At 40.5% G+C, this 25,035-nt stretch overlaps 1 protein-coding gene across 3 annotated transcripts in view; it reads right to left on the reverse strand.

Moving 5' to 3' along the window:
- The window catches only part of dscamb (Down syndrome cell adhesion molecule b), a 121,326-nt gene that overhangs the window by 89,450 nt on the left and 6,841 nt on the right, over positions 1-25,035 (reverse strand). For all 3 annotated transcript variants that reach the window (XM_038693882.1, XM_038693881.1, XM_038693883.1), the window contains exons 2-3: positions 11,867-12,184; positions 10,653-10,799 (exon numbers count right to left, since the gene is read on the reverse strand). In XM_038693882.1, the coding sequence (XP_038549810.1) occupies positions 10,653-10,799; positions 11,867-12,184 (465 nt within the window). The remainder of the gene's footprint in view (positions 1-10,652; positions 10,800-11,866; positions 12,185-25,035) is intronic.

A 25,035-nucleotide genomic window follows, 5' to 3' on the forward strand; every position in this document is an offset into this window, starting at 1 on the left:
TCATAATTTCATAATAATAAATGTATCAGACAGATAGCCTCACATGAAAAGCTCTGATCATCTCATAGGCAGTCAGGCGACGACAGGAACTGACTGCCTGTCGCCCATCCAGCTGCCTTGTTTTCACCACAGCCACTTAGCAGTAGCCTGCAGGGACTTTGGGTGTTGTTTGGATCTTAGTCGTTGGCTGTACAATGGCAAGGTGAGGTCAAAGACAGGCTGCAAGTATACTCAGTCTGTGCGTTTGTCTGTGTGTGTGTTCTCAAGGCTCATGCCAAAGAACAGGCAAGAGGAGAGAAAACGAGCCTTGAAGAAAAATAATGACGCTTGATGCCTCATACATCAAGAAAAAGATAGAGGGTCACCTTGCAGTCAAGTCAGCTGGTCATTCGCTACTGAGGAAGTCAATCTGGAAAATGACTTGGGGAACCGATATGATGCAGCAAGACTGTGTAATATCTCTTTATGTGTGAGTATTGTCTTTTAATGTGGCATTTAAAGGGGCTATATGTAGTTTTTCTACTAAAATTAATCCTTTTTTTATTGCCTGTGTATGAAGGGGTTGTAATCTGACACTAAAATGATCCACTTGCCGGGTTTGGCTATTAACTCTGAAGGCAAGTATTCCTATTCCTATTTGAAGGCTGACACCTGCATACGCTCTCCCGAGGCTCTCGCTTTGTCTACTGACTTTGCACTCAGCAGCAACAACACTGCAACTTACGACATGGAGTCTACACACTAAGAAACGACCTGCTCCCAGCAAAACACCACATAAACTCCACATAAGGATAAAAAACAAAAAAAAGTTTTATCTGCTGAAGCTCGTCAGGCCAAATGTGAATCAGATCGACTTCGGACGAAAAACACGGATCAACATCGGCAGGGCTTTTGAATCATGGAGAAACCTCTGCTTTGTTTTGGGTATAAAAACAGACCCAGAGTTGGCTTTCATCCTATTGGACAGGTAAGCTAACATTACTACAAAGCATGTAAAATATATTTTGATTTTGTGCTTCAGTTGGCTCAAGTTAGATAGCGTTAGCTCGCCAGCTAACGCCGAGCAGTTGTTAATGTTGTCCGGTGCAAAGTTATATCACTTTCACATTACTTCACCAACTAATGCAACCCATGTTACTTTCCTCTGTACCACTGTTATGTCAAAGTGTCAAAGCCTGCAAGAAATGATTTAATGGTAAAAAGCTAATGTGGAGCGATTTGTTTACTATCCCATAGTGATGCGGCCACGTGCAGCCAGCTAACGCTACATTAGCTCGGACCTGCTGCTGTTTGCTTCATAACGTTCAATTTAGATTTATTTGTCTTTTACCGATACTCAGGTACACAGCTTCTCCACCTCTCAGTCACTGTAACTAACATGACCCACATAATATACAACCCAGAGGAAGAGCCATCCACTAACACTACAGTAAGTTGCTTACTGCGGTCTAACTTGTTATAATATTCAGTCCAGTCTCACTAACAGTTTCATTATCACCCAAAACATGTAGCTGTGCTGAAATTGCTGAGCCTCCGGTGAAAGATACAGATAGTAAAGACAGTTACTGAAAGCAGCAGGCGAGCTAACGATGTAGCACGTTGGCTAAATGCAGTCACTGTAACTTTATCATGTATCATCAAGCTGATAAAAATATTACTGTAACTTTGCAGTGGGAGTTTACCTGAGTTTCCAGCATGTTGTGTGAATCTGGCTCCCTACCTGTCTATAGCCGCTCTCATTTTGCCTTTTTTCGGGAGTACTGTGCCAATATGCCGGTTTCTCGCTGCGCTGAATGAAAGGTATGGCACCGGTGTTGATCTGCCTCTAAGACGGGAACGTTGAAGTAACAGAGCCTTAACATGTCTGAGTGAAAAGCCACAGCCTGCATGCTGGTGTTCCTGCGTTTATTGCAGGATTTCTGTATGAAAGTGGTTGTGTTTCGGATTATGCTCGCTCATGAGTTCAAGCGAGCACGCGTACGAGCACACGCCTGGTAGCAATCTTAAAACCGCACCGTTAGTGGCCACTGGAAACTACATAATGCCCCTTTAAGTTTATAAGGTCAACCTGTGTTCTCAAAAGGAAATAATTTAGTCAAGTCTATTTCATTGTCAGTGTACTAAAAGTGCTAATTTCACCAACAAGAGCAGTTTTGGAAATCTCGGCTCCACTTGATACAGATAGACTTATGGTCCAGACCCATATGGGTACAGTATATAAAAAATACTATTAGAAGCTCAATAAGCTCTAAATATCTGGGAGCAAACATTAGTAGGAATTTTACCCCTTTTTCTACTCTTCTTCTCTTACTGTCTTCTTTTTCTGGTTGACAAAAAAAGTTTCAGTCAAGTTCTTACATTTGTTGCTCACAAAACATTTATGTGATATGATAAGCTGTATTTTTAAGTCATTAAATAGTACGAATAAAGGCCCACTACAGAAATTTTGTATCAGGATTCCATAAAGCGACAGATTTTTATTATTTTAATTACACTCACATTTAGTTCATCATATGGTTCATCTTCCATAATGCAACTCAATAGCGTCGCTGCCTGGTCACTGCATGTGTTTTTCAAATTTCATTTCAATTTGGGTTTGTTACATAGGCTTTCTAATAATGAAAAACACAAAGAAAGCTCCCTCCCACGCTGTATGGTACTCTTTGTGATAAATAAACTGAATATTATCGAGTAAAATACGTAGATTTCACTTTTAAAGATAACACGGTCTGAGACAAGTCTACAATGTAGAGATCCTCAACATGTTTTTTGATAAAGACACTCAATTAGATCTGTGATTGGTGTCCAGCAGGTGCTCTAAAACCATGATCATGTCTAATCAGTATTACAGATGCCCAGCAGGGGGGCAGAGGCACCAAGGCTCTGTGTGAAAGTTTAAAGAGGCTCAATGTGATTTACTGTATTTTTTCAGATTTACCACCCTAGGAGCAGAATAAGACCATGTATTAATCCTTGATTGGATGGAAGACGGGAGAGAAAAAAATGGAGTGACCTATTAGGTCAGCAGAGTGATTTGCGTTATTAAGTACCTTTTTTTACTCTAATCAGTCACTTTTAAGATGGGATCAGACACTGTTGCATTATGGGATGTGATTGAAGACACCAGTTTGTCTCCATTTCCCCCAGCGCTTCAGCTGGGAACATATGGGAAGCTTCCTCCACAAACCAAGCCACCTGTCACATGCAGACACACGCATGAACAGAGGGAGTTTGCACCTACACAGCCTACAGTCATCCAAAAACACACATCCAGGTTTATAAACAGAAATTAATTGCTTGTTCCAGCTGTAATTAGCTCACACCATGATTATTACTAATCTGTGTCTTGGCCTGATGCCAGGCTAGTTCTGGCCCAGATCCAGTCCATTTTCAACACAGTGATGCTCTACAGTAATCTATAAGCTCTGGCAGGATGGACCCGTTCCACTAACTGGGCTTTACTCAACTATACACACATACATATTTGTAACTTTTCAAGTCATCATAGTAACCTCTAACTATTACAGTATTGCATTGTCTATAAATGTGTAGTCCTAATTTTACCCAAGCAATGTGCTGTTTTCATAACAAACTGTCTAAGATCCACAACAAAGTTAAATTGAATGTAGTATTGATATTCTACACTAGAGTTTGAGTGGATTTCATATGCATGAGTCATGCACAGACACATTTAGGACATTACTGTAAACTAGATTCCTGCAGTATAATGACAGCACACTCCAAAATAGCGCTCATTTAAGCTTCTGTCTTCAATTCAAGTCAAAAACAAAGGGGCATCCCCATCACAGGAAGCCAAATTGCCTATTAAAGATGAGAGCATGTTCAGTCTCCCAATGCGCCCAGCCATCACCACCCTAATCATTCCCTGCCTAAACAGCCTAATGGCCATATTGCTACTGTTTATGAGTAAACACTGATGGAAGAGTGCCCGCTTCAACAGTTGTTGATTTTGTCTATCCGTATGGAGTATCAGCTGGGAATCACAGCCACCACGCCAGAACGCTGTCTGCTGTTCAGTCTCCCGTCACTAAACAGATTGCTTTATTGTTTTATGTGCATAGTGATTAGGATATCAGTATACACCTTAGATAAAGCATGAAACAAATTCTTCTGGTATTTCTACTTCACTAGATTGTTCTGCTGGTGTATTATAAAAGAGAATGTGAAAGCAAGGAAGAATTCAAATGTGCGTTGTACTTCGGCACAAATTAGTAGTCTGTGGTTCAGCCGCTGAGCCAGAAGGTCGCTCCAGCGATGACCTTAGGTTTAAGATGCTTTTGGGAAGCCCAGTCCAAGATCGATTTCCCTCCATCTCTGTCTCAGTAACCCTTCTATCGATCCTTATCAAATATGTATCGCATCCTCAAGCCTTCACCACAGTTAAGATGGAGACTTCAAACAGTTCAAACAGAAAGTCAGAAGAGAGCTAGCAAATCTCATAGTAGGGAGGGAAGACTTGAAACCAAAAATAATAATGTAAAAAGACAAAACATGCAAGCCATACCATCCCAAAACCACAACATATTATAAAAACTTCTAAATAAAAAGGTAGTCTCAGCTATTTCAAAAGCTGTTACATCAAAGCTTTCAAAATAACACAGAATGAATGCTATCCTAAAGCTTTGGTGTTAGTCTCCTACAAAAGACAACAGAGAGACTTACTGTGCACACAACAGATGAGGAAAACACCCCCCAACTATCTCTGCTCTATCTTCACTTCTTACTAAAAGGGTCTTGTCTTGTTCTCTTCCAATTCCCCAAACTCCCCTTCACACAGGACTCATATGTTGCAAATGCACAAAATACATCCTTCAGCTCATGTTGCCATAATTCTCTGTGGCAGCAGCATGATTAATGCACACAACTATTGATTTTTTTTCTCTTTGCTTTTTTTAAAATTTCTTTCAGGAGTGTGACCCCCCCAAACACACACACACACAACTCCCCACACATCCATCCCTATGCAAACACCTCCTACTTGACAGTATCATAATTTGCACACTGTCACTCACACCTACAGACAATGAATATACATTTCAGTGAAAAACAAATGCACACCTTTACAGACACACAGATACACTGTACAAACAATAGGCACCCCCATCTCCCTTAGTTTTTAGGCAGCTGTGTGTGAGTGGACTGGGAAAAGGGGTGCAGTGAAAGACAAGGGTCAGCATTTCACTAACTGCTGATCTGTGTGGGGGGAGGGGGGAGCAAAATGATAGGCTGTGTTGTTTTCATAGGGTTTCGCTGCAAGATGGGTGGAGTGGCGTGTATAAACGCACACCCATGCACCCACAAACAAGCACTATATATATAATCATGCGTGTATATTTGCACGCTTGATCCTGCACAGTGCACACGTACTGTACATGTTCTAGAACTACCTCTGAATTGCTATGTGGTTACATGCAGGGATCACGCACTGCAGGCGCTTTCCAGCCCCTGAACAACAATACCAACAAACCATGTTAGTGTGAGGAGAGGCAAAAAATCTGGAGAGAGAATGAGAAGCAGAGGCAGAGATGGAGCGGAGGAAAAGTGAGTGAGGACGGCATGCGTGAAGGGGAAGACGACAGACGAAAAAGATCATGTGGCTAATGTGACGCAGTCCCTTGTTTACCAAAGAAAAGGCCTCGCCCACTTTCCTCCTCTACCTTTCAAATCTCCTCCTTCTACTTCTCTTGTTTCCCCAACTCTCTTCTTCACTTCCTTTCCTCTAATCTGCCCTCGCCTCCTCTGCAATTCCTTCCACCTTCTTTCCTCTCGAGCATATTTCTACCACTGTGCCCTCCTTTCAAGGTTGACCTGACTTTGGGCGTGTTGAATTTACAGCCTCGTCGCCGGCTGCCTCTCAGTGCCCTACTGTCAATCTCTGTGAAAAATGGAGACGGTGGCACATCACTGGCATGATAAATTCCTGCTGAGCAGTGATCCTGTAAACCAAACACCTACAGTAGCCCCTTTGAAGACATCCTTAACATTCCAGTGTCTGAGCTGGTGGCTGGTTAAGACTGTGATTCTATTAGCAAGCAAACTGTTTAATTAGCCTCTATAAGCACTCACAAGCACCCATGAGAGAGGAGTGAGCAGAATGCAAGAGTGCAGAGGCACTTTCATCGCTAAAATGCTTATCGCACAGCTGGGAAGCGGCCGACATGAATGTGACTGAAAAATGTAACTGGAGTTTTTTTTTTTACTGATGCTGAGTATCGGAGGAACTTATTTGCATAAAGCAAATAAAAAAACAGCATTTTCCACGCAGGAGGAAATTGACCAGGGTGCTGTGCCAAGCAGGTTATGCAATGAGATGAGAAGAGAGGAGAGAAGGCCGATAGTCAAGGCCAGCGGGGGAGGATGGAAAGGAGTGGAGGATGGAGAAGGGAAGAGTAAATAAAAGGAAACACAAGAAGAAAACCAAGCAAAAGGTGAGAAGGAAAAGATCTATCTGACTGTGACTCCATATTGTTTCCAATGTGAATGCAACATGATGAGTCATGTCAGTATGTAATTTGTTGTTAAAAACATATATTAGAAAACAGATAAGTTATGTGTATATATATATATTATATTCTCTGAGTCAGTTGAGAATAAAATAAATAAAATACACGTTACATGTTACTGTTTGTTTTTGGTTAAACACACAAACTAAATATAGGATGAATCAAAGTATGTAAAAGAAATCCCAAATTGCCATAAAGTGCGGCAAAATCTCTGTTGACTGTTCACATAGTATTGTCTCACGCTATTAATCATAATATTGCCCAACCCTTAGTCAAACACACAAGAGAGGATGGAAGCAAAAAAGAGGCACATCCAGGAAGTCCAGAAATGGTTTATGGAGTCATTGCTCTCCACAGACACAGAAAGATTCCTGTCCTCCATCTCTACCCTATAATGATAAGGCCTACAGGCATCCACATCAGAGGAGACCCCTCTGCCTCCACTCCTCTTTTCATCTGTCTCCTTTTCTCCCCTTCCTACCTCACCTCTCCTCACCTTTTCCTGTCCTCACCGGGGGCGATATACAGACCGCCTGTCCGGCCTGCGCTTCCTTTTCTATAGCTGTGTCAGGCTTCCCACTGGATGAAGGTGTTAGTGCAGTTTTTAGCAGTACAACACAATGAATCAAATATGTGCTCTTTGTGTAAAAAATGCAGGGTTGCAACCAACGCTAATTTTCATTATTGATTCATCTACATATATTTTTTTGATTATGCATTATTAATTGTTTGGTCTGTAGACCAGAAAATGCCCATCACAGCTCCCCAGAGCCCATGGTGACGTCAAGAAATTTGCTATTAAAATAATACACAAGTTTTTATTGAAAATGATATTAATTTGTGAGAAAATGTGTTTATTGTTTAATTATGACTAATGCTTCATCCTAATATAACCTAACTCTAACCAAAGTGTGTTTAGTAAACTAATCCTAACAATAAACTTGTCTTACGTGTCTAGATGACGAACACAATAAAATCCATCTTTTGCTATTGCCAGAAAATCTAATTAATAGTATTGTTTCATGATTAATTTGAATTGGATTTATGCTGGTCTCCAGCATTTGGAAGATGCCTCCTCTTAAAGAATGAGATTTGAATGGATGCAAATGTTGACACATACATAAAAAGCTCTGAGAGTGGCAGTGTGTGTATCATTATTACGTTGAGTTCACAATAATGCTGCTTTTATATCCTCAGAAGGTAAGAAAAGTTAATAAGGAGATGTACACACAACTGAGCATGCTAGGTACAGCGGAAAATAATCCGCGGCAGCTCTGAGCCGATAGATTACAACTAATGCTGGACATTGCAAACTACTGCAAGTAGACAGAATTTATGCTCAGATTGCACAACTAAACAACTTCACCCGTCTTAAAGGAGAATGCAAGGTCTCAGTGACAACATCTTGTGTGCACCTCATTCAATATCTAAGCACTGGTTTTGTCAAAGTCTTTCACTGCAACCAAGGCCGCCAAGCTCATTACACTGCCTCATATTATGAATGATGAGAGACAAAAGGTAGGTAGATGGAAAAACACAAAAAAAAAATACACCATATCCCTGCCCAGCCCTTTTCAAAAGCATAGCCACTTGACACACAAAACACACAAGAGCATGTAAAAAAACACCACACAGACATAGGCGTGTGCACACTGATACACAAAGGTGCATGGGACAACACCAGTACACACATGCATTAAAATAAAGGTCCACCATATAAAATCCTGGCAGCAACACAGTAGGACACCGCTCAACTCCGCCCCTCCCCGTTCTACTTTCTTTCTTTCTTTTTTTTTTTGGCCTCTTTCATCTCTCTATTAGCTCTGTCAATTGTTTATCAAAAGCAGCGAGGAGGCGATCGGAGCCGGGCATTTGAAAGCTCGTGCTGCGAGATCCATTTTAAAATTCATGACGGGTTAATGGTATGTTAGTGGCAACATTAAGACCCAGTGAGCTTGCGTCACGCTCATTCACATTGAAAACAGGCCGCTTCAAATGACTACTAAGCAGTTCTCATTCTGAGAGGCAATTCATATTGTAATTAACTTTTCAATCACCGCTGATTAATTAAGACAGGCCCAAGTCTGTAATTATGCATCTATTTTTGACCCTAATGTGAATCACTGGATATTGAAAGATTTCAGCAGCCGTAGTTTAAGGCAGTGTCCCCTCTACGCGAGACTTACTGATCTTAAAAAGCACATTTACACCTGGCGACATTAAACAAGCAGACGCACTCGACACATCAGTGGTGGTAAAAGGTTTAGATATTTCTGGGTATCGACACATGAGGATGCTCATCGACATTTGCATATTTATCAAGTGACACCATCCACCATAATCTTTCAAGAACACCATCGTGGTTAAGAGAAATATCTCATGCTTCAAATGTTCTCCCTCACATTCTGATGCACAACGCAAGGGTAGGGAAGCGCGCTTGATGTTACCGTTCCCAACAAAAACCTGAGATTAATAATTCAGTGCGGCTGTGGGATAGCTTTATATTGTGTCCACTGGGACCAAGTCTTCTTTCATGAAAAATTGAACAAAAACCTAGAGAAAAGAAAAGAGGGGCTGGAGAAAGATTCGGAAAACTAGGCTGGGTCAAACTGTACCCAGTAGCCATTGTCAAGTCCTGTTGGTATCCTTGTGGTCACTCCGTCGCACGCGCTTGCTTTTCGCACACGCACAAACACAGCGGCGCACACACCCTTCTAACCCTCCTAGAGTAAACATACCCTCTCCATAACAGTGTGAGGTGAATCCGCTCATGCATCAGAATCGACCATCAAATATTTATCACGGAGCAGCAGTGATTTTGACAGTGTGCTCTTGCTTTTGACAGCACTCGCCTCCTGCAATACTTATTGGAGTAAACACGGACAATCCAATATCGTTGTTCTTTTTAACGCTTGTGAAAGAACTCTAAAGAACACCAGGCATACAATATAATCCATCAAAACCTCACTGCATATTCTATATGGTGACAGACCTGCTGTAAAAAAAAGGAAAGGCAGTACAATAAAAGCTGATTTAATAAATGATTAGCAATTGTTGGTTTTTCACACATACAATTCACAGTCCATACATGAAGAGATGGTTTTTATTGCACTTGCTAATTCATCCCAACAGACCTTTGCGTTTGATAAAAATGTAGAGGAGATTTTGTTATCATCATTTTATCCTCACAATGGACACTACTTTTTTTTGTCAGCCACAGTTGAGACAAACATCATCTCTAAGTCTTGTCTACATGATTCATTTCATTTACAGAACGTAATCATATCAGCACGCTGCATATTTTCCCGCTCTCCGTGACATTAAGCAATGTCTTCAACCAGCGGCTGGCAGCGAGTAACTTGAGTAACCGCGAGTAAATAAGTCGCTGGCATGGATCAGGAGACACATCTTCATGCTTGAGCAGACACATTTAAAATGCCACCAAAACACCGTCCCAGATTCTGCCCTCAGTCAAATGACATCAAGTGCTCACTTACAGGTCCCTGAACGCCCCAGTATGAAGAGAAATCAGCCAGCGGGCAGTACATGGAGCAATGAAGAGATAAGCATCCCATTTAACTTGAGTAAAAATTCAACCCGCAGAATGTTCTGGTGTCTTGCGTGATTGTGCTGTGCCACTGGATTCAAACAAGAAGGGTAACTAGGTCAATGATGCTATGTAAACTGTTCCACTTTACCCCTTGCTGGACTCAAAATGGAGTTGGCAGAGGTGGAGTGTGTATAGGAGGGAGAAGCACAGTGATTCAATGTGACAGTTATCAACATCCTCTGGCAAGTGAGAGGACAGAGATGCGCAGAGCTGCAGAGCCCCGGTAATGGCAGACCACAACAGTAAATAGGTAAGAAAATGACTCACAGTGAAACAGAACATAGTGTCCAAAGAGCACGGAGCAGAGCAGAGCAGAGCAGGGATGGGGCCGGGATAAACAGCCAAAAAAAATAAGCAACACAACTCCACCTCACTTAATCTCACACTTTTGTCTTTACCAAAGTGGGCACAAAAAATGGACTCTCAAATACCTTGTACAAAGTTACAAATGCTGTCAACATTAACACTAGCAATTTATACATTTTACACATAAAGTACTTAAGTATTAGTTGTCTTACCTGAGCTGAGTGAAACTGTGTCCTTCTCCCATGATACAACAGTGACGTAGGCCTCAACAGAAGCAGGGATAATGCACTTGAAGACAGCTACACTGCCTCTCATAGCCTTCTGGTCAGCCACTCTGACCGTGTAGGGTTCCCGTGAGACTACAGAACAAAAAAAAAACATGACAATACATGAAAAGTCTCATTCATAAGAGACAAATTGTGCTATTGGATAATTTTGGGGGATAGGGTGAGTATCCACATTGGAACCCAGGATCAAGCTCTCATCTAGGAAAACTTCAAGCCAAGTGTCCTCGAGCAAACTCACTCCCTAACATAAAGAGCTGATTCGAGCATCAGTAACAGTGCTACTATTGCTTTGTGATGTACAATTATGCAAAATTATACTGGAAAAACAAAATTAAAAAAGCAAGCTAATGTCAATTACAAAAAAGTAAAGTCCTAATGTTTATGTCAGCAGAGGTTAGGATCAAATTTGGTCACACATACAAAATTTCATTTCTGTATGAAACCTAACTCAGCAAGAATCAGGTGGCGGGTGGATATGAAACAATATTCAATTAATTGCTGTTTCCAAGGTCACGAATTTGAAATTTCAATCCTACATGTATGCCAAAGTGGACAAGAAGTTATTAAAGTGCTCAGGGAAAAATTTAAATCTACAGTATACATGACAACGAGGCAACTCTATCTGCTGCACAGAAGAACGTGTGATATAACTGAGAGCGTCATAGTTGCTTCTGAGTGGACGTTCTGTTGAGAATCACCACATTGTCGATTATAATTTAAGTGTAATATGAACCGTTCCCTCAAGTAATCAAAATGAATACAATATTCCAGACCTCCTTAATGCTCTTACAAAGTTTAGGCAATCTTTCCAATAACTTTACTGGAGCAAGACATCCATCCATCAGACTCAGATCAATCATTACTTGAAATAACGCTCTAATCGCTTTGAGCTTTAGCTCTTTGTCAAAGATACATGACAGGGTTATTATATGATTTTGGAAACCTGCAGATGTAAACACACATTAATACACTCTACATTACTACACATGTTTATTTTTATGTAAGTGTTTGATTTTAACCACTGTACCGTTACAAGAAGCTAGCACTGTTGATACTATTACTACCAATTGTTCTGTCACTTTCACCACTATTACTACAAGTACTACTGCTACACTAAGCCCCCCCTTTTGTGGACTCACCAGCTTTGATGTGGACATCCTGACTCCTAATCTTGCCAGAAGGGTTCTCGGCAGTGCAGTAGTAAGTGTTGTCGTGGATCAGCTTGCTGAAGCTGGATGGCAGGAAGTTGAAGATCTGGAGGGTTCCATTGGGGTGCACATGGCGGATGCCTGGAACATCGTAGATCTCCTCACCAGTCGCCAGATACCAGCGCAGGGAGGCAGGCGGCGCGCCACCAGCAGGACAGGGCACCGAAGTCCCTGTGGTGCTGGCAAATACTACCTCTTGCAAAGATGCATTGACAAAGTATAAGCTGGAATGTAGGTCCTCACTGAAAACTGCAAAACACGAAACACAGGATGTGTACTGTTACAACCATGTATTGAAATGTGCATTTTTGTGGGGGGGTGGGGGGGGGTTAATGTATATGGTTCACTTTTCCTGTAAATAAAGTTTGGAAAAAACATCTTGAATATAATCTGGACCAGAGACCTTGAGATGATAAAAACACTTACTTACTTACACTTACTTTTTGTTCTTCTTTGTATTTGATGGTATTTGATTTAATCAAAAATTAGACATTAGACACTTTATTATTCTCCTAAAGTTATTCACTTTAAGCTTCTATTCATGGAACATGATCAGCAGTTTAGGATTCATCAATGTATTCCTATCCCGGGGACCTTGGGAACATTAAATTAACATAAACTGCTATCAAATAAATATGTGATAATGAAATAAGGTCAGTTGTCTTGATCACATTCAAGCTTTTATTCAAGCCAAAATACACAGTAAAGACAATGATGTTAAATGCAGTCTGTGCAGGAGTATTCTCTAGAGGAGAGGCACATAATAAATGTCAATGTTGAACCAATTAGCTCCATAGTAATCTGCAGCTGTTTGATTTCGAAGTGATGAAGCCAGCACATGTTTGCAATCCGAAGTTTTGTGTTTGAGAGAGAGAGTCTGTTTGTATTTTTCTATTTCAGGGGGAAATACTTGTATGTGTACAGTATTTGTGTGTGTATCTCGCTTGCCATCTCAGCCTGGTGACGAGCCCAGAGGCTCTGCACTAAGTGGCTTACAGTGGCACTGGCAGCTGGCTTGGACCCTCCCTGGGGAGAAAACATTTTAGCACTTCATAAATTCCTAACAAGGTTTCAAATTGCAGTCGTTTCCATCCTTTTCTCTGCTCCAGCAGCTCTCAACCAGCAATGAGACAGTCCAATGACCTGCTCATGTAGCCTACACTCATGTATCACATCCACACAGTCACTCATTTGTAGTTACAAATTAGAAATACTCATTCAAAATTATTAACACATGAAAGATCAATACTGCAGTGTTTTTCTACAAGAATTTGTTGACATGCAATGGAGATCTGCACATTTGCACCATTTCTGAAATGCAGCAACAACTGTGCACTCTCTGTGTTACAGAAACTGGCATTTGCATTAGGAAACCTATCCAGATAATGTGGGGAGTTTTCATCCACATGATAGAGGAAAGAAAAGGGGGCCATGTCCAATAACTGATGTCTGGCCACATGCATAATTACGCTGTGAAATAATTTAATGGTGCAAAATATGAAAACATAAAACACAACATTAAGTTATATTGTTTTCTTTATGATGTTCAGAGATTTCTGAGTCACCAAACTATGTAGTAATACGAATGACAAAGGCACACTTGTAAGTTATCCTGCCCTGATGGAGGCAACAAAAACTGCAAAAGAAGAGTCATGGAGCCAGATAATAAGTGGAAACACCTGTGTGGCTGTACAGTGCAACACTTGGGCTTCAAATTTGAGGTGACACAGTTAAGGATTGTAATCATTCAAATCTGCATAGACAGATAGTAAATATGGGTCAAACTTTCACAACGCAGGCATTTAAAGAGGTGGTATTATGCTTTTTAACTTTTTCCCCTCTCCTTTATTAAGTTATATATCTTTTTTGGGCATGTAATAGGTTTGCAAAGTGAAAAAGCCCAAAGTCCACCCCAAAGCGAGTTCCCCTCTCCCACAGAAAACTCTGCTCTGAACTGCTTGAAAACCGCTGGTTTGTAGCCAAGCGGCTAGTCGACATGCCCTCAAAAACACCAACTCTGAGCTGCTGCACACACTTCTCCGCTCCCTTCCAAACACTATGGACATAAATTTGTTACCGTGATGTAGAGACAGAGCTCAGTTAAAACTTACATTTGTTACAGATTAATAACTCACAACTCTGAAACTCTTCCTCCAGCCCCTGTTGCTAAGCTGGTGAGGGGATATACAGCTGAATCGAAGCTGTTTACCGGCTTCTCACTGACCCGCCCCTCTTCTTCTGATTGGCTAGTAGTCCTTAACCAGGAACTGCGCATGTGCAACTCCCAACAAAGATCATGTAGAGGCAAGATGTATCACTCCATAGCTAAAACAAATCACCACAGGGTGAAAAATGGCCATGTGCGGTATGACAAAAAAATATGGTGTTTTTTGAAAATTAAACCCTGTAAACCTGTTCTGGTACAACCCCTAAATAAGACTTTTAACATGAAAATGAGCAAAATACCACCTCTTTAATATTATGGGTTAATGTGTAGCAAAGAGAAGGCAAGGAGTGACCCATACAACATTATCTAGAAAAGGTAGGCTACTTTTGTTTTTTTGCAATATTTAGCTATTTAACTGGCTATTTACTAAGTACTCCTCCTAAGTACTGAACTTAACTTGAGTATTTCCAATTTATACTTCTGCTTCATCACGTTTTGGAGAGAAATGCTGTGATTTTTACTCCACTGTGAGTTCAACAATGTTGTTGGAGTGCAATGCTAAATCTGTATCTACCCAACAGAATATAAAGTGACTAAAACCTGGACCAGCTGCAACATTAAATGCTGCTTACTTCTTTGCTTTTACTCAAGTAAATGAATGTCCCTGTTAACTTTTACTTGTAAAAGAGTGTTTTTACATTGTGGACAAGTACTTTTACTTAAGTAAAGGTTCTGAGTGTTTCTTCTTGTTGTTGCTGTTTAGCTAGATGGTAGAAATAAGCAATTTTTGGAGAAAGGTCCAGCTGCAGCCCACAGACACATGTGAAGGAAGTTGAAGGAAGTTGAATTTCCAAATATGCGAGACATGCGGCCTAGGTTGATTGGTGACCCTAAATTGTCCTTAGGTGTAAGTGTGACTGGTTGTTTGTCTATGTGTGGCCCTGCGATGGATTGGCGACCTGTCCAGGGTGTACCCCGCCTTTCGCCCCGATGTCAGCTGGGATTAGCTCCAGCCCCCCTGTACGCAGGATAAGCAGTTGACGATGGATGGATGGATTATGTTCATTATACTATAAATATATAAAGTATATTATAGCATAGTATACTAATACCATAATTCCTTGTTATAGTTTGGTGAGCAACTTGAACCATGTGACTGTGTGGCGGATCAAAGAGTGTCAAAACAACATACAGTCTGACTTTCAAAAGGTGGCTATAGGCAAACAAAATATAAAGGCAGGTTTTTTTTAAATATTGAATCTTGAATTAATCTCATACAAAGAACTTTAGCCAAAACCAAAAGCCAAAAAGTCTTTAAATAGGATCTTATGATATTATATATTATTATTTAACGACTCTGAACAAAACAACAAGATAATATAGCATGACACAACTAGATACACAGGGGTATCCCTTAACAACGTTTACACACTGTTTTAATTGCTTAACTATTCTTAGACTATAACATTTTTCAGTTCAGAATATAGCCTTTTACTAGCAATATTAATCTTGTCATAAAAAAAAGAACATCTCTTTGCCGCAAATTAACCAGTCAACATAAATCTAACTGTAGTTGGACGTGGGCCGAGATAAACATTATCACGTTTTGTGCGCAGTGTCTTCTGACACGAACCATATTTCGAGATTCAACTTCCTTCAACTTACTGTCTGTTGGCTGCAGCTGGATATGCTTGAATATTTGGGCTAACATTAGCTTAACCTAGCTAGTGCATGATAAAATTTGTCAGAAACTAAACAACTAGCTAACATTAATGCGAATAGGTCAAAACCAGAAATGTGTATAAATCCGACCCGTCACAGTTGTTAAAATGTCTGATAAATTTTGTAATACATTAGTTAGCTAAGTGAAAGGGACCAACAAACCTGCAGCTTTCCTTTCTCTTTTAGCTAGCTAGGAGCTCCTGACTTTTACCAGTAATTCAGTTTTTAATGTGCAGTACAATGATTTTGCTTATATGAAAATCATAATTACTGTTTTCAAGATATAATTCTGTAAATTATGCATACTTATGACATACTTTATTAAATCTTTTTATGAAGTCAATATCAATCAGACATTGTGACAGTTTTTACTTTGCAGCTGTTTTTAGTGGCTTCCCTAGTCTCCCTGTAAGAAAATCACTCTCTGGGATTTAAATATTCAAATAAAATTTTAATTTATTATTAAAATAAAATATTTAGCTTTACATATCAGGAAATGAAGGAACAAGCACACCATCTACAACCTGCAGAGATTATGGTCAAAAACTGCAGTACAGCATATGTCAAGATGCCAGGCCCGACTGACAAGGTGAGTTTCGGCCAGCAGAAAAATGTAAATGTTCACAAGGAGTGACTGGTAGACCAACCAACACTACAGAAAATTGTCATCATCACAATTAGCCAATTCTTATATGGAGTTATATGGGAAAAAAATTACAAAGCAAAATAATACAATAAGATTTAGACAGCAGAATTTGGTACTGGAGCATAGTCATCTTTAACATGTCAGATATGATGTGGACTGTAGCAGCCTGCAAACGTAGCAGGTTCAGTCTGATGACTGAATCCATCTCTTTGTTTACCTGACTATATGTGACTCTCTGCTTGCTGGCTGTCTCCGGATGTATGCTGGTTTCATTTGTAAATGCTAACAAAGCACATTCCTGACTCACTGCTGTACAGAACTATTTACTTCCATTTGTGAATTGTAGAAGGTGATGACTGGCAATGCACCTCTGGTTCTGCACATATTTTGGTGCACATGATACAGGTTAAGTTCCTAGACACTGTGAACAGCTTGCAATGCAATCTATAAATAATAGACATAGATAATATTGTTGCGCTTTGGCAGCCATATACCAGGCAGATTGTGTGAATTTCACATAGCATAAAACACACAGGTTCTTTAAAGTATTTAAATTTTGTGAAGTACACATGTCCCAAAGGAGGAACTTTTATATGCACTCTTGTACAGTCTGTTACATCAAAAAGTTTTTAGCCAATTTGAATCTTTTAAAATGCGGTGAGATAGGGTGCTGGGTTCTCAGTGGGTCTGTGGCACCGGCCAAGATGAAAATAATACATCAAAGTCATATTAAATTCTGATTCATTCTCTTTTTTCCAGCTGGCACGGGGAGTATCAATCTTCTCAGTGCTCTGTTGATAATACAGACTGGAGCCATGAGGGGACTGTTCATGGACGGTGCTCAAGGTTAGTGAGAAGGAGAAGACACTTTGGAATCACTCATATATTTAAACAGACTGCCTATACTGGTGTTGCATTCAGCAGACATTTTCTCTGTGTATGAAATATGTAATGTGCTGTTATTATACTGAAGACTCCTTTTTAAATTTGGCTTTTGTATTTGTATTGCATATATCAGCAAAATACTGTCTGAGATCTGCTTAAGTGATATTGTATGTTGATATGAAAGGTATTTTGGGTAGTATGTGAAGACAAAGACTGTTTTGCAAAAATAATTTGGACAAATTAAAAAAACAAAATAATAGTTTATTCATTTAAAAACTCCAATGACAGACAAAACAGGCACACATCAAAGTTTTAAACAAATATAATTTGGGTACTTCGATAATTGATACTTTGAACATTACAGTGCCACAATAGCAACTGGCTGAGAGAAGTAGATCAAAGAAGTGTGTGATTGCTTGGAAAGCTTCTATATTGTGCAAGCATTGGAGAAATTGAATTAGGATTTATGTCATGGCTGTTTTGATATTCGTCTATTTCACATATTAAAAGTACGTGAGAGCAACTCAATTTAGACTGGTTGAGTGATAGCAAGATTCATTTAATTAAAACAAGAAATGGACTCTGGTGGAAGGGTGCATATCACTGCACTACTCGTTTTCCTAATTGACTAAACTCAGGAGCCAGACCACAAATGGTCCGGTGACGCAGGTACATCACCTCCTCAGACCTCACAAAGAACACCATGTCATGCCCCAACAAATGGCCTCAGGGCCCAACCACTTACTACATTGCCCAAGAGGAAATCAGTAATTGGCATAATTTTCATGAGCTCAACCGTAAAGGTGAAATAAATGACACTGTTCAATAATGCATTATATGCATCTATAATTGACTATGATTTTTTTTCAGATGGGATATATTCAGGGAGAAGGGAAGATCATTCATTAAAATCTGTCTGTTTCAGGGCCAGCAGAAGAGCTCGAAATACCAATCGTACAAACATTCTCAATTTAATTTAATGTCATAGTTTTGGTTGGTTTACTTGTAGGTTAGCATACTGTACTGCACTCACTACCATCATTGTTCCCAGTGTTCATACAGCTGACTTATGAAGCAACTGCATACTGGTTGCTTGTATAATAACCTTTAATCAAAGAAACAGACATAAAGAGATCAAAGAGACAAACAAAAGAACTGTCAATGTTACTGCATTAATTAATGTTTTCTTTAGCCACTTTGGGGCAACGCACCAAGCTATAAACAACATGAACATATCATCACAGTTTAACTTCAAAGGGCGAACTTGCTAGCAAACAGTGGTTTATGTACACATCCAGCAATTACTGACCAACATTATCCTTTCTGGCTACCTGAAGAACATAAGTGTGGGTTTCACTCTCCTTTTAGCTCTGTTTTTAGTCTCCTCCAACCTCTGAAGGAAATATCTCCCGCTAAATGCTCCACTATGTTCGCCAGCTAGTTTCTAACTTTGTCTGTCTTTGATGCTGAGCAGGTAGTGGACTGTGGGTTTTTGGGCCGGAAAACAACTGCCTTCTGAGGCCGAACATTAACCTGATGAGAGTGGTGAGAGGGAACCTGATACAGTGAAATTGTGGACCAGAAAACCAAAACACTGAGTTATTAAATGCAAAAACAGTCAGAACTTAGGGAAACTACAGAGTCTGGTGATCATTTTCTGTGGGTTCATTGCTACAAACCATTCACATTACATATGGTTCATCCATCGTTCATACAGAAATGTTGATTAGAACAGCTTTTTTCAAGTTTAATGTAAAACTCTTGTCTAGCCTCTCAGATTAACTTGGTGTCGTCCTACCTCTGAGCCTTTAACCACTTAAGCTTTGACAAGTGTGTATGTTACACACTGTATTAATACAGTTAGACACATCAACGATTCAGGGTTGACTAGTCTGAGTGTTTGAATCAGCAATCTTCCACAAGGCTGTGTCTACTCTTTAGGCTGCCACTTCAACAAAAAACTGTAAATGTGACATTAAAAGTGTGTGTGTGTGTGTGTGTGTGTGTGTGTGTGTGTGTGTGTGTGTGTGTGTGTGTGTGTGTGTGTGTGTGTGTCTTACAGTTTACTGTAAATAATAATGTACGTGCTTTATACGGCAAGTCCTTAAAATAAACTTAAGAGGTTTGTTAAGACATGTTAGTAATCCATTAGCCATTAATTTATTAGACTTTTTGTAGATGCATTTTTTTCTTGGGCAACAGTCATGCAGAACTGAATCAGAATCTTAGGCGTTATCATCTGAACTGAGTGCTGCATTACAATGCGTTACATAACTGTATAGTACTGTAAATACTGTAATAGCTTGGTATTTATACATTTTGTGACATAATTATTACTTAAACCTAAGCAGAATCATCACTTGTACCAGTAATTACACTCTGATGATTTATTATTTAAAATGTGATTTGGGAAAGCAGCTGAAGTAATGTTCCGATAGAGTTACTGTACAATATGGCAAACAACACCTAGGGATCAGAATCATCACTGGACTGTGATCCTCCACGCAATCGAGCTGATCAGTTGACAGTGTGTAACCAACCATGACAGTGTGCTTTAAGAGCCACTGGGGCGCTTCATTTAAGTAAACGTGCAATTAATGCAGATGGGCACAAACAGCAGGTAAAGATGAATTCATTAACTGACTGTTTGCTGAATCACACAAAGGACGAAGTTGCCTTAAGATCACATGTTCAGGTTTAACTATTTTGGGGGGAAATCGGCCACTTGGACACCTGATCAAAGCATGTAAAAGTCACGTAGAGTTGGTGTGATTTTCACATGTACCTGTAGTGTTAAGTGAATGGTCCCAGTGCCATGTGGGAAACTGGTGACAACCTATTACCTCTCACTCCATAGTTACATACTCTGCCTTTTTTCATGAACACTCTCTGACACAGGAAAAAGTGAGAACAGCAGAGAGCAAATAAGAAGAGGCAAAGAAGAACCAGAGAGACAGTGGGATTGATTCAGCTCCCCATATTTCAGAGGGCACTCATGTTGCATCTGTTGAGCGAGCAGAGCCTGAGTTGTCATCACCGCCGCGGTAGGGGGACTCAGCACCACATGGCAGCATGGCACCGGGTGCTTCACAGTGACAATGTGACAGCAGGAACCCTGGGTAATTAAAGCAGCTCTCTGCTCTGTGCCCTTAGGGCAAGTCTGCCTGGGACGTGGAGATCATACCTGGCTCGTTCACATTCAAGACTCACAGTAGCCAGAGCAATTTTCCACTTAAATATATTCCTATTCCTACTCTGTGGACTACTGTGTAGAAACACTGGTATTATGTACGCAATGCAAAAGCATGTGATCAAGCTGTGTTCACAGCATCTTAAAACTTTGGACTTTGACATGTGTGTGACTCAAATTTGAAATAATGTGTACTGTTGTTTTCTTTTTTCTTTAAACTGATTAAAAATGTTGAAAGAAGAAGTAAATATAGCCATCTACCAAAGGCCTGAAACCTGAAAATAACATATAGCAGCTCTGAGACAGGCAGACAACAACCATTCAGGGCCAGGCAGTACAGTATGAGTAAGCATTCACACTGATCTGATCTGCCCGGAGGCAATACACCATCCACGGAAGTTAAATGACTGTCTTCCAATTTGCTCTCATGAATATTGAGCAGTGCTGTGACAGTAGAAAGGGTTGGCCGTATGCAAGCTGCTGATCCACACCGACAGATCTGTCCTCTGATGTCTAGGAGGGGCAGGAATCACTAAAACGAGGCCCCCACAGCAGATGAGTCTCCTCCTCTCCGGTCTATTTTCATGTCTTAAATGGGCCAGAGTGGCTGCCTGTCTCATCAAGGAGAAGCTTGAGACCCTGGACTGTTTCTTACTTTAGTAAAATTGAGCGATAAAGACATTGATGACTAAATGATGCTGCTACTGCTGCTGCTGCTGATGATGATGATGAGTGCATGAGAGAGGATCTGATGAGGGATTATACTGTAGCAAACTATAGCAGCTGCCTCTGCTGCTGCTGCTGCTGCCGATGTATAAAAACGTCCACTAGTGCAAATCAAAAAAATATTGCTATGTGATATTAACAGCACACATGAAAGTGTAGGGAAACCCATGTCTGTAATAAAATAAATAAAACAAAGATTACGTTCAAAGTGTTGCACAGATGTTTACTATGAGGTGGGTGTCAACATGTGAACCTAGAAACTGCTGCTGATCTACAGCAGCCTTTGCAATTAGGAGGAATACAGAATATTTAAAATTTCAACACCTCCAATCTTGCCTATTAATTAAAATAATTTTCTAATTTTACCAAGAACTGAGGAGAGCAGCACCGTGGTTTTGCCTCTCCTCAACCTAATTAACAAGAATAAAAACTATGTATTTATAGAAAGCTAATGCTAATCCGTTTGACAAACAGTATTGAGCGAATATATTTATAAATATTTTTTATAGGTGATTTACTCTTGTGAGGAGCATCATTGGTGGTTTGCCACAGAAAGTAACACACAGACTGCCAAAAAGACATGGAGTCTGATGTTGGTATGTTGGCGATCACAACCACCATTAAGCTTACTTTTTTGTATTTGTATGTTAAAATTAGAATAATCCGACCTTCCTGTCTACCTTAGCAACATTGCACATAGCCACTCACTGCGCATCAAAATGTGTTTTTGGGGAGTGGCTTTGGAGGGAGGCCTGAAGGGAGGATACTTTCAAAATATCTCACCGTCTCTTGCTTTTTTTCCCACCGTTGCTTAGCTTTAACACAACAGAAACATATTGCCACTATCATCCCAATATGATTCCTTTTACAGAAAATACACAGAAATACCGAATCATCTCCCAACCCCTGCTTGGTAAACACAAATGTCCTTTGCCTCTGAATGGCTGGAGTTCTCTATATGATTTAATTGTATGATATTTTTTGGATGACACGTACAGTTAGCTAGCCTGCCTAGTCAGCAATGGACATCAGAAACTTCCATGCTTTAAGATGCTCTTTGTAATTTATTATTATACTTAAACATGTCTGATTGAGACTTGAGTGCATATAATCAAATCTCCTGCAAACTAATCTAATGGTCAGCGTGCACAGTGTCTTTTGATAACATGATTAACCAGCAGTGTTCTCGTTGTACAGGTGCCTGTCGGTGGAGGCCTTACCTCAGTTGAACAAGTAGACATGGCACATACTGGACAACCAACCTTATTATGTCACCAAACATTAACGTTAGGGGACTTCAAAAGAGTTGCTGTTGATGGTGTCTTAACGTGACTGCTGTCCAACTGCATGCCAGCTAAGGTAACATAATGTCCATGGAGGTTTCAGTGTACACGACCTGCGACATGAGAGGCTGCTGAAGAGAATGACCTGACACTGACAGCACTTTGGCCCTCAAGGATCTTATTTCACTTGTGTTACCTGAGCCTGTTAGCTCGCCATGGCACACCTTTGTGAAATGGTGACAAGAAGAACTTTTTCACTGTAAGTCCTGCCTGTATGTTCTGAATTATTAGGTGGTGACTCATCTCAATTGGTCACCATGTGTTAAATGTCATCCCCCTGCATGCTTACAGGCCAAGTCAACACTTCATTTCACATATGAGTGATGGTAAAAATCAACTTACCAACTCAAGCTGTAAGGGTAAGGGAAAGATAGTGGTTTTAGTAAAATGTTAATAAAGTTAATATTTCATGTCTCCATCTTCAAGTCACTTTGGGCAATATTTAACCAAGACCATGATCTTTCCATAACATTAACCAAGTGCTGTGAGTGCTGAACATAACCATAACAGCCGCTACTCGTGCTTTAGTCGCTACGAGCAGATTTTGTTTTGCAAAAACAAATGAAAGAAGTTGCCAGTGAATATTTGCAGATACATTCAATCACAACATTTGGGAACTTGTCAGATATGTAAATTAAAAACTTTGCAGCTTAGCAGCTTGCTGTTTGGGTTGTTGTATATATTATACATTCCTAATTTCTTGTTCTTGCATCCCATTATCTTTTTCTGAGCCATTGGTTTGAAATGTGCTGCCAATGCAAGTCCTTCTTTTACTCTAGCTAGATTGTTGATGCTTTTTTATACCTCTTTTTACAGCACTTTTGAACTTTATTTTGAAAGAAATTGCTATACAAATATGCTGCAGTTACTACTGCTGTTGTACAGGTAATAATGTAATTGGCATGGCAGGCCTTTGAGGATGTACCGCTGTCCCTGTTTTGTCCAGGAGACGTCTGTGACCAGCAGCTGGTGGAGTGTGTTAATGTTGATGTCACAGCAGCTGGCTGCTCTCATCCTGTTAGCTCTGCCTCCCCCACCCCCACCCCTGCTTGAATGCTGCTGCTACTACTGCTGTGTGCCATGCTCATTTTAATACTCCAGACTCATTTGACCGTCTTTATGGACTTATCATATTAAACATTTATCGCAGCCATTTGCCTAAACCAAGCATGTTTATTCAACACTTAGGGGACCACAGCACGGCTCCTTTCAGCACCCCCCCCCCCCCCCCCCCCCCCCACACACACACACACAGTCTCATTTTCTCCTTTTCCTTGTTTCTCTCCATCTCTCCTCCTCTCTCCCTCAGTCCCCTGGCTTGCTTTATTGCAACCCTACTCCTCTATGTGCTACTGCCTGAATAAAAAAGAGAATTATTTTTGTACAATTTCTTCCCTCTCCTCTCATCTTCTTTAAACTCCGGTCATCCTTTCCTCCAGTGGCTGGGCCACCGGGGGACTCGAGCCGTGTGAAGCCAGGCAGCCAAGCAGACACAAATGTATTCTGAGCATTTAGTCCTTTGGATGAATCGAGTTTTAATTTAATCATCTGATCAAACACTAATTAGCATAATCACTTGTGGGGATGGATGGTCTAGATAGAGAGACAGAGCAACACATAATAGATCTCATCCTGGCAATAGTCTATGGGGACACTTAGCAACATGTAAACAGTTACATGCTTCTAGGGACCCATGGAGGGCTCTGTCCAAATTATCTCCCTTTGTACTAACAATTCATCCAATTCTCTGCTTCCTTCTACAGTGCAGCCACTGCAAAATGATCTATTCACTGCACTACCCTACAATCAAATGCATTGCTGCCAGGCCCTGTGCCCTCTTATTTGATCTCGGACAAGATGGCTTACTGCAGCATCACACCTTGAGCAGAGGAGGTCTGGGAATTCTAGGAATACCACAAAGTGCTAAGATTATTGACAATGCACTCAGTCGCACACCGGGCTAGGGGATCGATGAGTGGCTAGAACGACATAAATCAGACTCCTGTGGCTCCACTCCATGTCACACCCTAACCCAGCTCCCCAATTAAATGCACACACACAGGCAAGTACGCATGAACACGACACACACACACTCTGCAAACCCCTCTGCCTCCCCCACATACAGGTACTTGCACATAAACACCCGCAAATATGCAATAAAGCACTCACTTTACACATCTCACACACACACGCACACACTCACACACACACCTTACCTCAACTCCAATAAGATGACAGCGCTTTAAAAATGGCTGGCTAAAAATAACCGCCACTAACTTGGTCTTAAATCTTAGCATCTGTGCCAGGTTTAAAAATAAAGAGCAGTGTCGAGAAACCAAGCTGGACCCATTTGTCTTTCTGTCACTCTGTCTATCCAGCTTTGCCTCCTCCGTTATCCCATAGCCTACTTTAATATTCGGA

This window comes from Micropterus salmoides, unplaced genomic scaffold (assembly GCF_014851395.1).
Source record: "Micropterus salmoides isolate LMB-PRFRI ecotype aquatic unplaced genomic scaffold, ASM1485139v1 Ms_hic_scaffold_3, whole genome shotgun sequence".
Classification (NCBI taxonomy): domain Eukaryota; kingdom Metazoa; phylum Chordata; class Actinopteri; order Centrarchiformes; family Centrarchidae; genus Micropterus; species Micropterus salmoides.